The 11,014-nt window shown below is 44.0% G+C and overlaps 1 protein-coding gene across 6 annotated transcripts; it reads right to left on the bottom strand.

The window, feature by feature from the left end:
• Positions 1-273: 273 nt before the first annotated feature.
• On the bottom strand, positions 274-10,695 carry zbtb18 (zinc finger and BTB domain containing 18). 6 transcript variants are annotated; one of them, XR_005992014.1, is made up of 3 exons: positions 6,455-6,604; positions 3,340-5,159; positions 274-3,102 (listed from the first exon to the last, which is right to left on the bottom strand). XR_005992014.1 is itself a non-coding variant. In XM_041789527.1 (3 exons), exons 2-3 carry the CDS (start codon positions 7,979-7,981, stop codon positions 3,445-3,447), a joined length of 1,731 nt encoding a protein of 576 aa, XP_041645461.1. In that variant the 5' UTR covers positions 7,982-8,083; positions 10,217-10,695; the 3' UTR covers positions 274-3,444. The 6 variants fall into 6 exon arrangements, 5 of the variants coding, with proteins under 5 accessions (XP_041645461.1, XP_041645463.1, XP_041645462.1 ...); XM_041789527.1 differs by lacking the exon at positions 6,455-6,604 and adding exons at positions 7,966-8,083; positions 10,217-10,695 and having other exon boundaries at positions 274-5,159; XM_041789529.1 differs by having other exon boundaries at positions 3,714-5,159; positions 6,455-6,605.
• Positions 10,696-11,014: the final 319 nt, after the last annotated feature.

Raw genomic sequence — 11,014 nt, 5'->3', positions numbered from 1 at the left:
ACCTCATGCAACACAAACTGTACATGCATGTGACTGCAAATAAGACCTGAGACTTAATAGGCCAGATGCAACATATAAAAATATGTAAAGTTGAATTTTCTTTGTCATTTAAAGGCCATAAAAAACATAACGGGTGAAAATTTCTATAAGCATGAGTAGAAACAGATAAAATGCAAGTAATATTACAACTGCTGATAGTTGTTTTAAAAGAAGGAAACCAAAGAACGCTTCACACAGGAGCTGAATTTCAAGATTCTTATAATTTATTGCAGTTTGCACACAATTTAAAAATGTCAACAACAGCACACCAAAAAATTACAAAACTAAACACAATTAGATTTTACTCCCCTTGAGTAAAAAACAAAAATCAACCCAACTATGATTGTCAAAGCTAAAAATGACTAAATCTGAAAAAAAGGAATGTCAAATAAAATCAAAAGAAATGTTTAATCTCAACGGGGAGCAAATAGATTTTAATTGAAATCTGCTTGTTTATTTCCCAGACAGTGATTGTCCTTTTTCAAAACAGACTTAGTCATTTTAAGTCCCCCACCCACCCTCAAGTCTGCCTTTCCATAAACTGTCTATGACATTTGAACATTTTAGTTTATAATTTGTTTTTTTAAAAAATCACCCCCTTTGTTTTCAAGTAAGCACAGCAAAAAAATTGAGATGTTTTTATCAGGGTGGCTACTTCACAGCGTCTTGCTCCCACAACTCCACCCCACACTCACACTTCAAAAATAAGATTAAAAAAAAGAGCCTACAGCAGTTTAAGGCGGTCAAGTACAACCAGAGGAAAAAAACAGCAGTAAAGCAGTAATGATGAAAACAACAGCAGGATGGATTGAGCCCATATGCAGAGATGCTGCCAGTTGCCAGTGAAGAAATAACGTTTTGCGGAGGGGAAAAAAAAAAAAAAAAAAAAGATGCGTTGCAAACTGCCGCGCACTGTTGGACTGGCAGAGCCCGTAGGTGCCACCAGATGACAGGATGGCACATACATGCACCCCACCCACCACATGCACATCAGTGAGGGCGTGCACACATTCGTATGCACACATCTTAGTGAGGGGAAATGTGGAGCGTTTACGTTTATCTCTGTGTCAAAGGTTCTTGGATTGTATAAACGCTTGACCATTATTTTGAAATACTAACAAGAAAATTGAGACGCAGAGATGTGATTTCTTTTTTCTTTTGACGGTAATTAAACTGGTGAAGCCCCGACCCAAACATCCACATACAAAAAAGCAAAATAAATTTCTTCCAATCACATAATCAAAATATAATAAGACATCATTTTCTGGTAAATTCAATAAAATTAATGAATTTATACATGATTTTAAACAGCTATTTCCCAATGCACTACAGTATCAAATACTTCCATAGCGTCAGAAATGTTTCATTAATAAAGGCTTCTTTTAAGCAAAAAATCTGATTTCATGTATTTTAGCATAAAAAGGTGCATTTAGGCATGCCAATTCTCTCCCGTCTAACTCATTGAAGGAGTATGTTTTAAACTGAAAACACACACACGCAAACATATTATCGGATTCACACCTAATGTGAAAAACACTGAGCCAATTTGGGTGGTTTGTTTTAAAGCAGAACAGCCCAATTCAGCTCAGCACAGCTTGGCTCAAAATGTGAGACAAAGATATCTGGCCTTTAAACTTTCAGCAGGACAGCGAAGCTCCAGCCTCTCTCCTTGTTCTCTCTCTTCTCCGTTATTTACAGAACCAGAGCCACAACACCGCGCTCAACGCACCTGAAATAAGTCGTGCGAAATGAGAAGAAAATATATTTTCAAAAGTGGCTCGCCTATGTCTGGAGCTGGAGGGGACGGAGAAATGAGAGATAGAGAACAAGCATACAGCAGTGGGCAAGTTTAACGCCTGAGGAGGAGCAGGAGGAGGAAGAGCTGGGTGGATGTTGATCTTCAGTAGGTTAAATTGACCAGTACTAACCAAACCACGCACTCATAAACACACAAACACGCACACCATAAACATACACAGCAGAGAGATCAGTGCATAAAGACACAGGTTTAAAAATGCTTCATCTTATCGCTTCAACATCCGACAGAAACACATTCGGTAACATTCTTCTAGGAGCCCAGCGACAGACCTACGACCAATAGAAATAAAAACTTTTCACTGTTAAAAGTGTTCCATTCAAATGTTTCCCCACTGATGTAAAAAAAAACACAACTTAAAAGGTTTAAGACAAAATCAAATTTTCATGCATTTTCCCCAAAGTTTGGGAATAATATTCAGTTTTTCAACAGACCGCACCCTGGAGTAGTATTCACAAAAAAAGGAAAAAGAAAGCCCATTGTCAAATATTTGATCAATTACAATGTGTACAGTAATACAGCAAATTCACATTTCTATTTTAAAATATACAGGTTTGGACTTCATGCAACAACAGCAGGTCCCATTACAAAAAGTAACAAAATTATAATAATAATAATAATAATCATTAATTTAAAAAAATGTAACGGATTTAAGTTCTAAAACTATTGCAGAACAATATACAACAACTTTAAATTAAATACCTTTTCAACAAGAGATGTTTAAAGACTGCCAGCTACATTTAAGAAAAAAAATCTAATAACAATAATAATAATTATTATAATAATTTGTAAAGGTCTTTTTATTTTTAGAAAATACTTCAGATTGATTGGAAGTAAAAAAAGGAGGCTGTGCATTGCATGAGTGCCATCAGTTAGTCTGTCAGTCAGTCAGCTTTACCCTGAACACACAACAGCAAAGAGCTTAACGAGAAGCGGGGAGCGCTTCGCCAACGACACCTCCATGCCAATAGAAAATAAAAATTAATACACGAAAACACACACACACATACACACATACACTCACGCACGTCAGGTGAAATTTTTGCCAGAGTAGTGCAGCATCGCCACGCACACACACGTTTTCAAAACTGTGTGAATGTGGAGGAATTGACTTGCAGTGATCACAGTACCCGTTTAGTGTATTGTAATGCTTTTTCACTTCAGTGTGTTCGACCTGAACTCCTGCAGTGGTGTTTGCTGTCTGTGGATCTGGGACCGATACGCTGGCCAGCGTCGGAGTGTTGTGTCTGAGATGAAACACAAACAGAGTGAAAACTCTTCAAAAAGGCGAGACATTCTCCCATGTCCTCAGACGCAATCAAAACCACCAAACAGAACTTATGCCAAATAAAAATAAGAGTTCAGAATAAAATAGAAATAAAATTACCCCAAACAGCAACAACAAAAAACTCAGTAGTAACATTTTCATGTGCTATTAAAGTGCAATTGAATGAGATTTTGCGACACACAAGAACATGACTCACTTGAACCCAGAATATCATTTTGCCACCTCCCTTTCACCTCCCCATGCCTCTTTTTCCCTTCTTTCTCTTGCTCTCTTTCCCTTTATCAAATCCTGCAGTCAGATTCTACTTCCAAAGTTCCTGGGAGCTGTCCTCGATTGCCCAATCCCTGACATTGGGCAGCGCCAGTGGTTCACTTTTCACTGACAGTGAGTTGACTAGTTCGCAATGGAATTTACGAATGTGTCGATAGAGGTCCCCGGACTGCGTGAAACGCCGCTCACACCATTTGCAAGCGTGTGGCTTCTCACGCGTGTGCACCACTGCGTGGCGACTGAGGTTGTGTGAGTATTGGAAGCTCTTGCCACAGGTGGTGCAGGTGTATGGTTTCTCACCAGAGTGTGTCCGCTCGTGGCGCTTCAGCGTATACATGCAGGAGAAGGTCTTGCTGCAGATGGTGCAGGTGGGCACATTGACGTCTCCGGCAGGCTTGGAGCGGATGCCCTCCTGCTCCCTGAAGTGGGAGCTAAGGTGGAGCTGGAGGATGTGCGGGGAGGGGAAAACCTTGTTACACAGCGGGCACATGAAGATCTGGGTGTGTTGAGCTGACAGCATGTTGGAGACGTAGGGCAGCAGGGAGCTATCCATGCTGGCCGCCTCAGCCTGCGCACGCTCATTTTCACCCCCCAGTATGTCCTCATCGTCTGCTGTGGCCGAAGGCTTCTCCTCCCGCTCCAGTTCGGAGGCCAGAGACGCCTCTCGCAGTGCGGACAGGTGAGCCTCCAGGCCTAGCCTCCTCTGGGCCGACAGGGGCCCTCCAACCCCGTGGTGGGTCAGGCCCCCGTTGGCGCTGGGGATGGTGGCCTTGGTAATGCCACTGTGCTCCATGTCATAGTCCCCACCTCCCAGTTCCTCTTCCTCATCTGAAGCCACACCCCTCTCCACCTTCACCCTAACAGCCAATGGGCTTTGGAGACTGTCTGGTGTAGCCGCCCCACTGAAATAGGACTGGTGGTGGTTACTGTGGTTGCTACCAGCAATCGGTTTGACCGACAGATCCAGGACACAGTCAGCGGCATCATTTGACACACTCCTGCCCCTGTGCCCTCCACGAGAGCTCACAGACCGGTGGGATCTTTGTGAGAGGGATCCGGTGGAGCTGGTGGGACTGCCAGCCGGAGAGAGCAGCTTACCTCCCTCCCCCAGCCTTTCCCCACCCTGCATCTCGGCCTCGCCGTGTCCTGGGCTGGTGGTAGCCATTGCTGGTGTCCCTGGTCTGTCTGCAGCTGGCAACCTCAGCCACAGTGGTCCTCCTTCAGCCTTCCCCTCCTCATCTTCATCGCTGTGCAGCAGGTCGGCTGTGGCCGGCCGGCCCGGGGAACCGTCTGATAGACTATCAGCCTTATCAGAACAGCTGGACCCTCCGTCGTCCTCTCTGCGCGTACTGTCTGCCTCAGCCGTGGCCTTCTGCTTCAAACGTTTCTTACACACCTTGACAATGTCATACATGTGCAGATAGCTGGCCGCTGCCAGCACATCCTCTACGGGAAGGTCCTGGAACTGCAGCTTGCCCTCATACATGAACTCCAGAAGCAGGGAAAAGGCAGGGGCTGTGACAATGTCACTGTTGAGGTGTACTATGTCTCTCTTGTCCAGCTGGTCCTTGTAGAACAGGTGAAAGTACATGCTGCAGGAGGCCAGCACAGCACGGTGGGCCCGGAACTGTGCATCTCCCACCAGCACCGTGGAGTCACACAGGAAGCCCTGGTGCCTCTGCTCACTCAGACACTGGAGTAAATGTCTGCTGTGGTCTGGGAACTCCATCCTGCCGTCCTCATAACCTGCAGCCACACAAAGACACAGAGACAGAGTCAATGAGATCTGTAGGCTTTTAATTATGACTACAAATAAAATATTAGCCAGTGAAGGTAACTCAAGAAAAAAATAAACCAAGATATGCAGATAAAAGCAAAAAATTTTAAAAAGGCAAATTAAATTCAAGGAAAACAGACACAATTCGTACAGGAGGCAAGACAACTTCATTTAATTTTTAAAATGAAATATGTGCGTGAAGGAAAATTCAGGTGCAGGGATCATGACACTGTTTTTGTCATCTCTAACGCTTTCATGTTGATGCTGCAATTTCAGCAACAAAATTATCCCAAACGAGGCCAATTAAAATAAAAACAGAGAAACGCAAGAGAGAGAGACAAATGCCACAAACACATATGGCTTGAGATACGGAAAACAAACCAAACAAGAAAAGAACGTCAGCGAAAAAGGAAAATGAGGATAAGGAAGGTTGGGAAAAACAGAAAGACGGAGGAGGGAGAAAAGGAAACCTAATATAAGCCTTTTAAAAATAGAAAATGTGCAGAAAAGATGAAAAAATCTGCCTGTATAAGATACTCGTTGACGACTTTTACATTAGAAGAAATGTTTCTTCTAGAAATTGAAAAATCCTGGTAACTGCAGTCATTCAAACATTCCCTCATTCAATGACACCAAATACCCATTTCTCCCCTCTGCAATTATTTGCTTAATTAAAAATAAAAAACAAAGACAACTAAAACAGAAAAAAATACTAATCATAATTAGGAAAAATAATTATTAAACATTTATGTAATTACAGTAAATTCACTGATTCCATTTTTACCCACAGAGAAACTTAATCCCACCAGCGACAGACTCTTCCACTCTGTCTCTACATTCTCTCCGTTTCTCTTTAACTCCTCTGCCTGCACTACTGGATTGTCGCTGCTCCTACGCTGGTTATTTTTATTAACCCACTTTGGCCTGGCCTGGCACAGCCCTTTTAGGTAACCGGCTTTCAGCTGCACACACTGTCCTCACGTACACAACACACACACTTAGTACCAGCCTACCTACCAACCACCTCCACAGGCTAAGTCGAGCAGGAAAACCGGCCAATTGAAATAGCACTGTTGAAAACGAAAACAACTTGTCCCTCCTTTAACCTGCGAGCAGCGGCTTTAGGTGTAAGATTAGACGAGAGTAGGAAAAGAGACAGAAAACTTTGCAGCAACGCTCTTCAGGTGTGCTAAAAAAATCTAGTAAATAAAATAAAAACAAAGGCCATGAAGAGAATGAAATGTGTAAAATGATTAAATCCCACCTGTTAACCAAGTCGATTTGTCCTGCCTGAGAAAATACATGGGTCCCGCTCTACACTGTGTTAACCAAAGCAGTTAAATCAGCTCATTTGAATGAAGCTAAACCTCGAGTGTCTGTGTTTGTGTGTCTGCGCGATGTGTAAATGTGTGTGCGCCCTCCGGCTCGTTCAGACGCTTTTAATGAGGGGGCTTACGGGGACAAGGGTGTACCACCTCCCACCCCCCCACACCCCTCCTCCCCCTCTGTCCGGCCAAACCCCTCTGCCACCTCCTCCTTCACACACATACACACACTATCCGTCACTCACAAACTTCTTCCCATCCAATCTTACAGGAAAAAACCTGCACATCCGCCCCGTAGAAGAAACTGCCCTCTTCCTTAACTCCCCCAGCCCTCCGCCCACCACCACCCAGAAGAGAAGATTTACAGTACAATCACTGTAAGTGCCCTGCTCGTCACAGCATCAATCCTAATCCTTAAAGATGGCTAAAAATAAAGACGGCGGTGACGGCGGTGGGGAGGGAGCCGTCGGCGGAGGCTCAGGAGGGCAGCAGCCCTGTCAGCCGCCCCGGCCTGGCCAGCAAAGGGAGGCAGGCTGGGGTCTGACAGAGAGAGAGAGAGAGAGACACACACACAAACACAGAGGGACAGGGAGGGTTAGAGAGAGAGGGAGAAAGAGGCTGGGACGGCCGGGGAGGGAGGCTTACCCACATCTGATCCAGCTGACGGGGGCCATATGGCAGCTGCTAGCCAGATAAAGAGATTAAGACTAGGAGGGAGTGCGATTACAGCTGTCTAGCCAATTCAGGCAGCTCAAATCTGCAACTTCTAAATTAGTCTCCTCCACTCCAGCCGACAGGAGGGGGAAAAAAGAGGCTCGAGTGGACCGCACATGCTTTCAAGTAATTTTACAGCGGGTCGGAGTTAACTGAAGAAAGAAAAGATTAGATGATCGGGATTAAAAACAATACTCCTATTTTGAGCTACTTATGTGTTCTTAATAAACTTTAAAAAATAAATAATAACTCGACCCTTTTTGCCTCATTAAAAAAATGAATCAATATATTTATTTAATAAATAATAATCAAAAAAGAACATTACTTTATTAATCATTTCTCCTGGATTTCAATGAATAAACGGAGAAAATAACGCAAATTAAAAAATTAAAAAAGGATCCTCACTTGAAACTTTGCTCACAATCAATCAAGTTTAAAAAATCAAGTCTAAATAAAACTTGCCTACAGAAAACAAAAACAGAAGCTTACTTTTAAATGCCGGTCTCCAGACGACAAACTGAAAACACAGCAGAGTGTTCCCCGGACTGCAATTACCCCTCAGACAGACAGCAACAACCAACACGAGTTTACTACTGAAGCACTCACCAGCAGTTTCATACAGCGCTCACACTGGTTTGACAAGCCGAAGATCCCCACAACAACTAAACAAAATATCTACTCCACTTCACCAGACTGCTGCTCTATTCACACACTCACATACAGAACAGAACGATACCTGCAGCAGTATGCATCAACTTGATTAACTCCACTGTAGCAGAATAGCTGGGCTCTCTGGCTGCGTGTATTTCTCTCTCTCTTTCTTTCTTGCTCTTTCTCTTCCTCGCTTGCTCTCTCTGAATCAATGAGTGGGTAGAAGAGGAGAGGAGAAGAAGAAGAGGGAGGCAAGCGGAAAAAAAAAACAAAAAGAAAACACGCTGTTCAAACTGCGAGGGACAGATGCAAAGTGGAGGAGATGTTGGAGGGGGAACGAGATACCACCTCCCTCCTCCTCCTCCTAACTGGCGCTGATCGGCAGCCACTAACACACACACACATAGACAGCGTGCACACAGATACACACACAAACAGCACTAACTCTCCCAGGCTGCCGCTGAGACTCACAATAAAGGACTGGGGAGGGGTGGAGGCGGTGGAGGGATGGAGGAGGAGGAGGAGGTGGGGTGGATGGCAGCCTGTCAGCTGCTCTGACATCATCCTCAGATGGAGATGCTACCTCCAGCTGTGCTCTTTCTACAGCCATATGCTGCCTCCTCTACACTCCTGCCACCAGACTCCTCTTTCATTCTACCAACACCAACACCACGCAACTTTGTCTCCTTTTTCTCCGCCGTTCTCTCTCTGGGAAATAAACTCTGGGTCTATTAAATGCAGTGGGATGCTGATTTGGCATGTGGAAAAACAGAGTTTGCTCACAAAATCACCACAGCCACCTACTGCTACCCTAAACTATCAGGGAAGAGGGAAAGTTAGAGAATTTACAGAGGTTCTGAGTGAAAACTTTTTAAAGAATTCTGAAATGCTTGAATACTTCCCCGTCTCTCTCTCTCTGTCTGTCTCCTTCCAGTAACCATAAACAAAGGCCAACACAGCACATTTGCAACTGACAGACGCACGCAGCTGATATTGTTTTCCACTTCTTTACGGTTCAGCGCTGCTGCCTCCTCTTGCATTCATTCAGTCACTCATTCATTCATTCATCCAGCCATAACCCCCCCTTTTCAGACCCCTAAGAATTACTGACAGGAACAAAAAATGAAATGGGGAAACAATGGGGACAAGTCATAAAGAAAGAAGCTATGAGTTCAAATCCTTAACAAAAGGTATACAAGCCTAAATAAGCCGTGGAGAGAGTTATTACAACTTTATAATTTCACTTTCGTTTGAGGGGAAAGTGTCCGCGTGACACTGCAGGTATTAAATACAGGTGCGAGTACAGGAACAAAGCTATGTGAGTTTATTTAAACGTCTTATCGTAAAAGAGTAATAAAAGTCGCAAAACAAAGCACACACATGACACAAATTGTGCTGTGAAAGACACAGTGTTACAAGAGATTTATAAAAAACATTTGCAAACTAATCTGCAGTTTATGAGAGAAACGTCTAACAAACTATTATCAATTTAAGTTCTACTTTTTAACTATGAACGACGAATAGCACGTCTTTAAAATGCTTAAAGGGCAGGTTAAGTCAACCTTTCTTGTTTTCCAATGCAGCGGTGATGAAAGTATTACTTCGTAAACGTTTAGTGTTGTACTTTTTTATGTTTGATAACCCCCCCGCATTAATTCGTCTTGCACTTCACTAAGTATAAGGACTTAAGTTAAATTGAAAGACGTTACAAAGTCGTGTCGTGTTGGTCTTACTTTACCATCTGCTTTATTCAATTCTTTTAAAAAGACATTGACCGCGCTTTATCCAACACATAAAGTCACAAAAGTATGTATTTAACACAATAAGTTGGTTATAAATTGCACCATTACCCCCTTCACTTAATTTAAAGCAGTCTAAAATTGGCAACTGAAGTGACTATTTGTAGCGCGTGCTCCACGAGGAAATTAGCATAAAAAGTCAAAGTAATGTTACGGCTGATAAGCAATGTAACTGAAATAAAAGTAAACAAGAGTGCTGTTAATTTCTTAGAGGATGACATGACAAACAAAGAGGGAAAAAGAGAAGCACGGCGACACACTGACCCACGCAGCTAGCTATAGCCCGTTCATGGCTAACAAAAGTAAGGCGAAGAGGCTACATTATTGAGCTATTTACAGTTGTTCGGAAGGCCCCGGTGCTATGACAACAGCTGCTAAAACACCGCGGAGGGAGAGCTAACATGGCAACTATTAGTGCGAGGTGACAACACAGTCATGCTAAGGAAGGTTTAGCTACTTTTTCCCCTCCATAACCCACCCTATCTCCCTCTCCTGAGCCTCCTTTAATCGGACTCCGGAATTAGAGGCAGCACTTACAGACAACACGGTCCAACGTCTTCCCCGCTTCCTCCGTCAAATCTCCCTTTCTTCTTCCTCCGTCCGAGACAAAACTAGAATGACTTTGGACTAATTTCCATAACAAGCTGCCGAGGCGAGCAGGCGGAGGGACGTGCGGGGAGTGTAGCACTCTGCGGCGGCCAGATGTTTCCGAGCTGTTGCTGCTGCTCAACTCGGGGCTGGGAAAAGGAGGCGAGTTGACTGGCACGGCACGGAAGCCAATGGTGCCGGCGAGGAGGAAAGTGAAGGCAAATTGGAAGCGGCCCTCCAACAGAGGAGAGGGAGGGATATGTCTTCTTCTCTCGTCGGCGTAGGTTGACACCAAGCAACAACAACAGCAGCAGCAGCAGCAGTAGACACACACAGAGTGAGCAGGCAGGAAAGAAGAAGAAGAAGAAGAAGAAGAAGCTGGGCCAAACCAACTGGTTCTGAGAGTCAGTGAGGCGGACTGGCTGGCGCAGCGGAGAGCGAGAGAGTGGAGAGCGGCGCGGTGCGGCATGGGTACTGTAGTCAAGCCGGAACAGGGGCGGAGCTGACGTGAGCAGGTGCACCACCTGGACAGGAATAACAACCCAATTGGTTTAGAGCGAGTCAACTTTTAAATACTGTAAACCATAAATGTAAAGTATTTGCCTCTGGCAAAAAAGATAAATTATGTGCACGAAACAGGTGCATCACTTGCAGAGGTAAAAAAAAAAACAACAACCCAGAATGATCTAAAATGGGAAACCTTTTGTGTAAATTCAACATACAAATGATGCTTATATTCTGTGATTT

This window comes from Cheilinus undulatus, linkage group 6, assembly GCF_018320785.1.
Source record: "Cheilinus undulatus linkage group 6, ASM1832078v1, whole genome shotgun sequence".
Classification (NCBI taxonomy): Eukaryota; Metazoa; Chordata; class Actinopteri; order Labriformes; family Labridae; genus Cheilinus; species Cheilinus undulatus.
Note: the sequence above shows the minus strand (reverse complement) of the source record. Positions and strands in the feature narration are given on the sequence as shown.

Coding starts and splice junctions, on each gene's coding strand:
- zbtb18 (XM_041789525.1), bottom strand. CDS start 6,494: ATGTATTTTCTCAGGCAGGACAAATCGACTTGGTTAACAG. Junction 5,160..6,454: donor CAAATCGACTTGGTTAACAG/GTGGGATTTAAT, acceptor GTGTGGCTGCAG/GTTATGAGGACGGCAGGATG.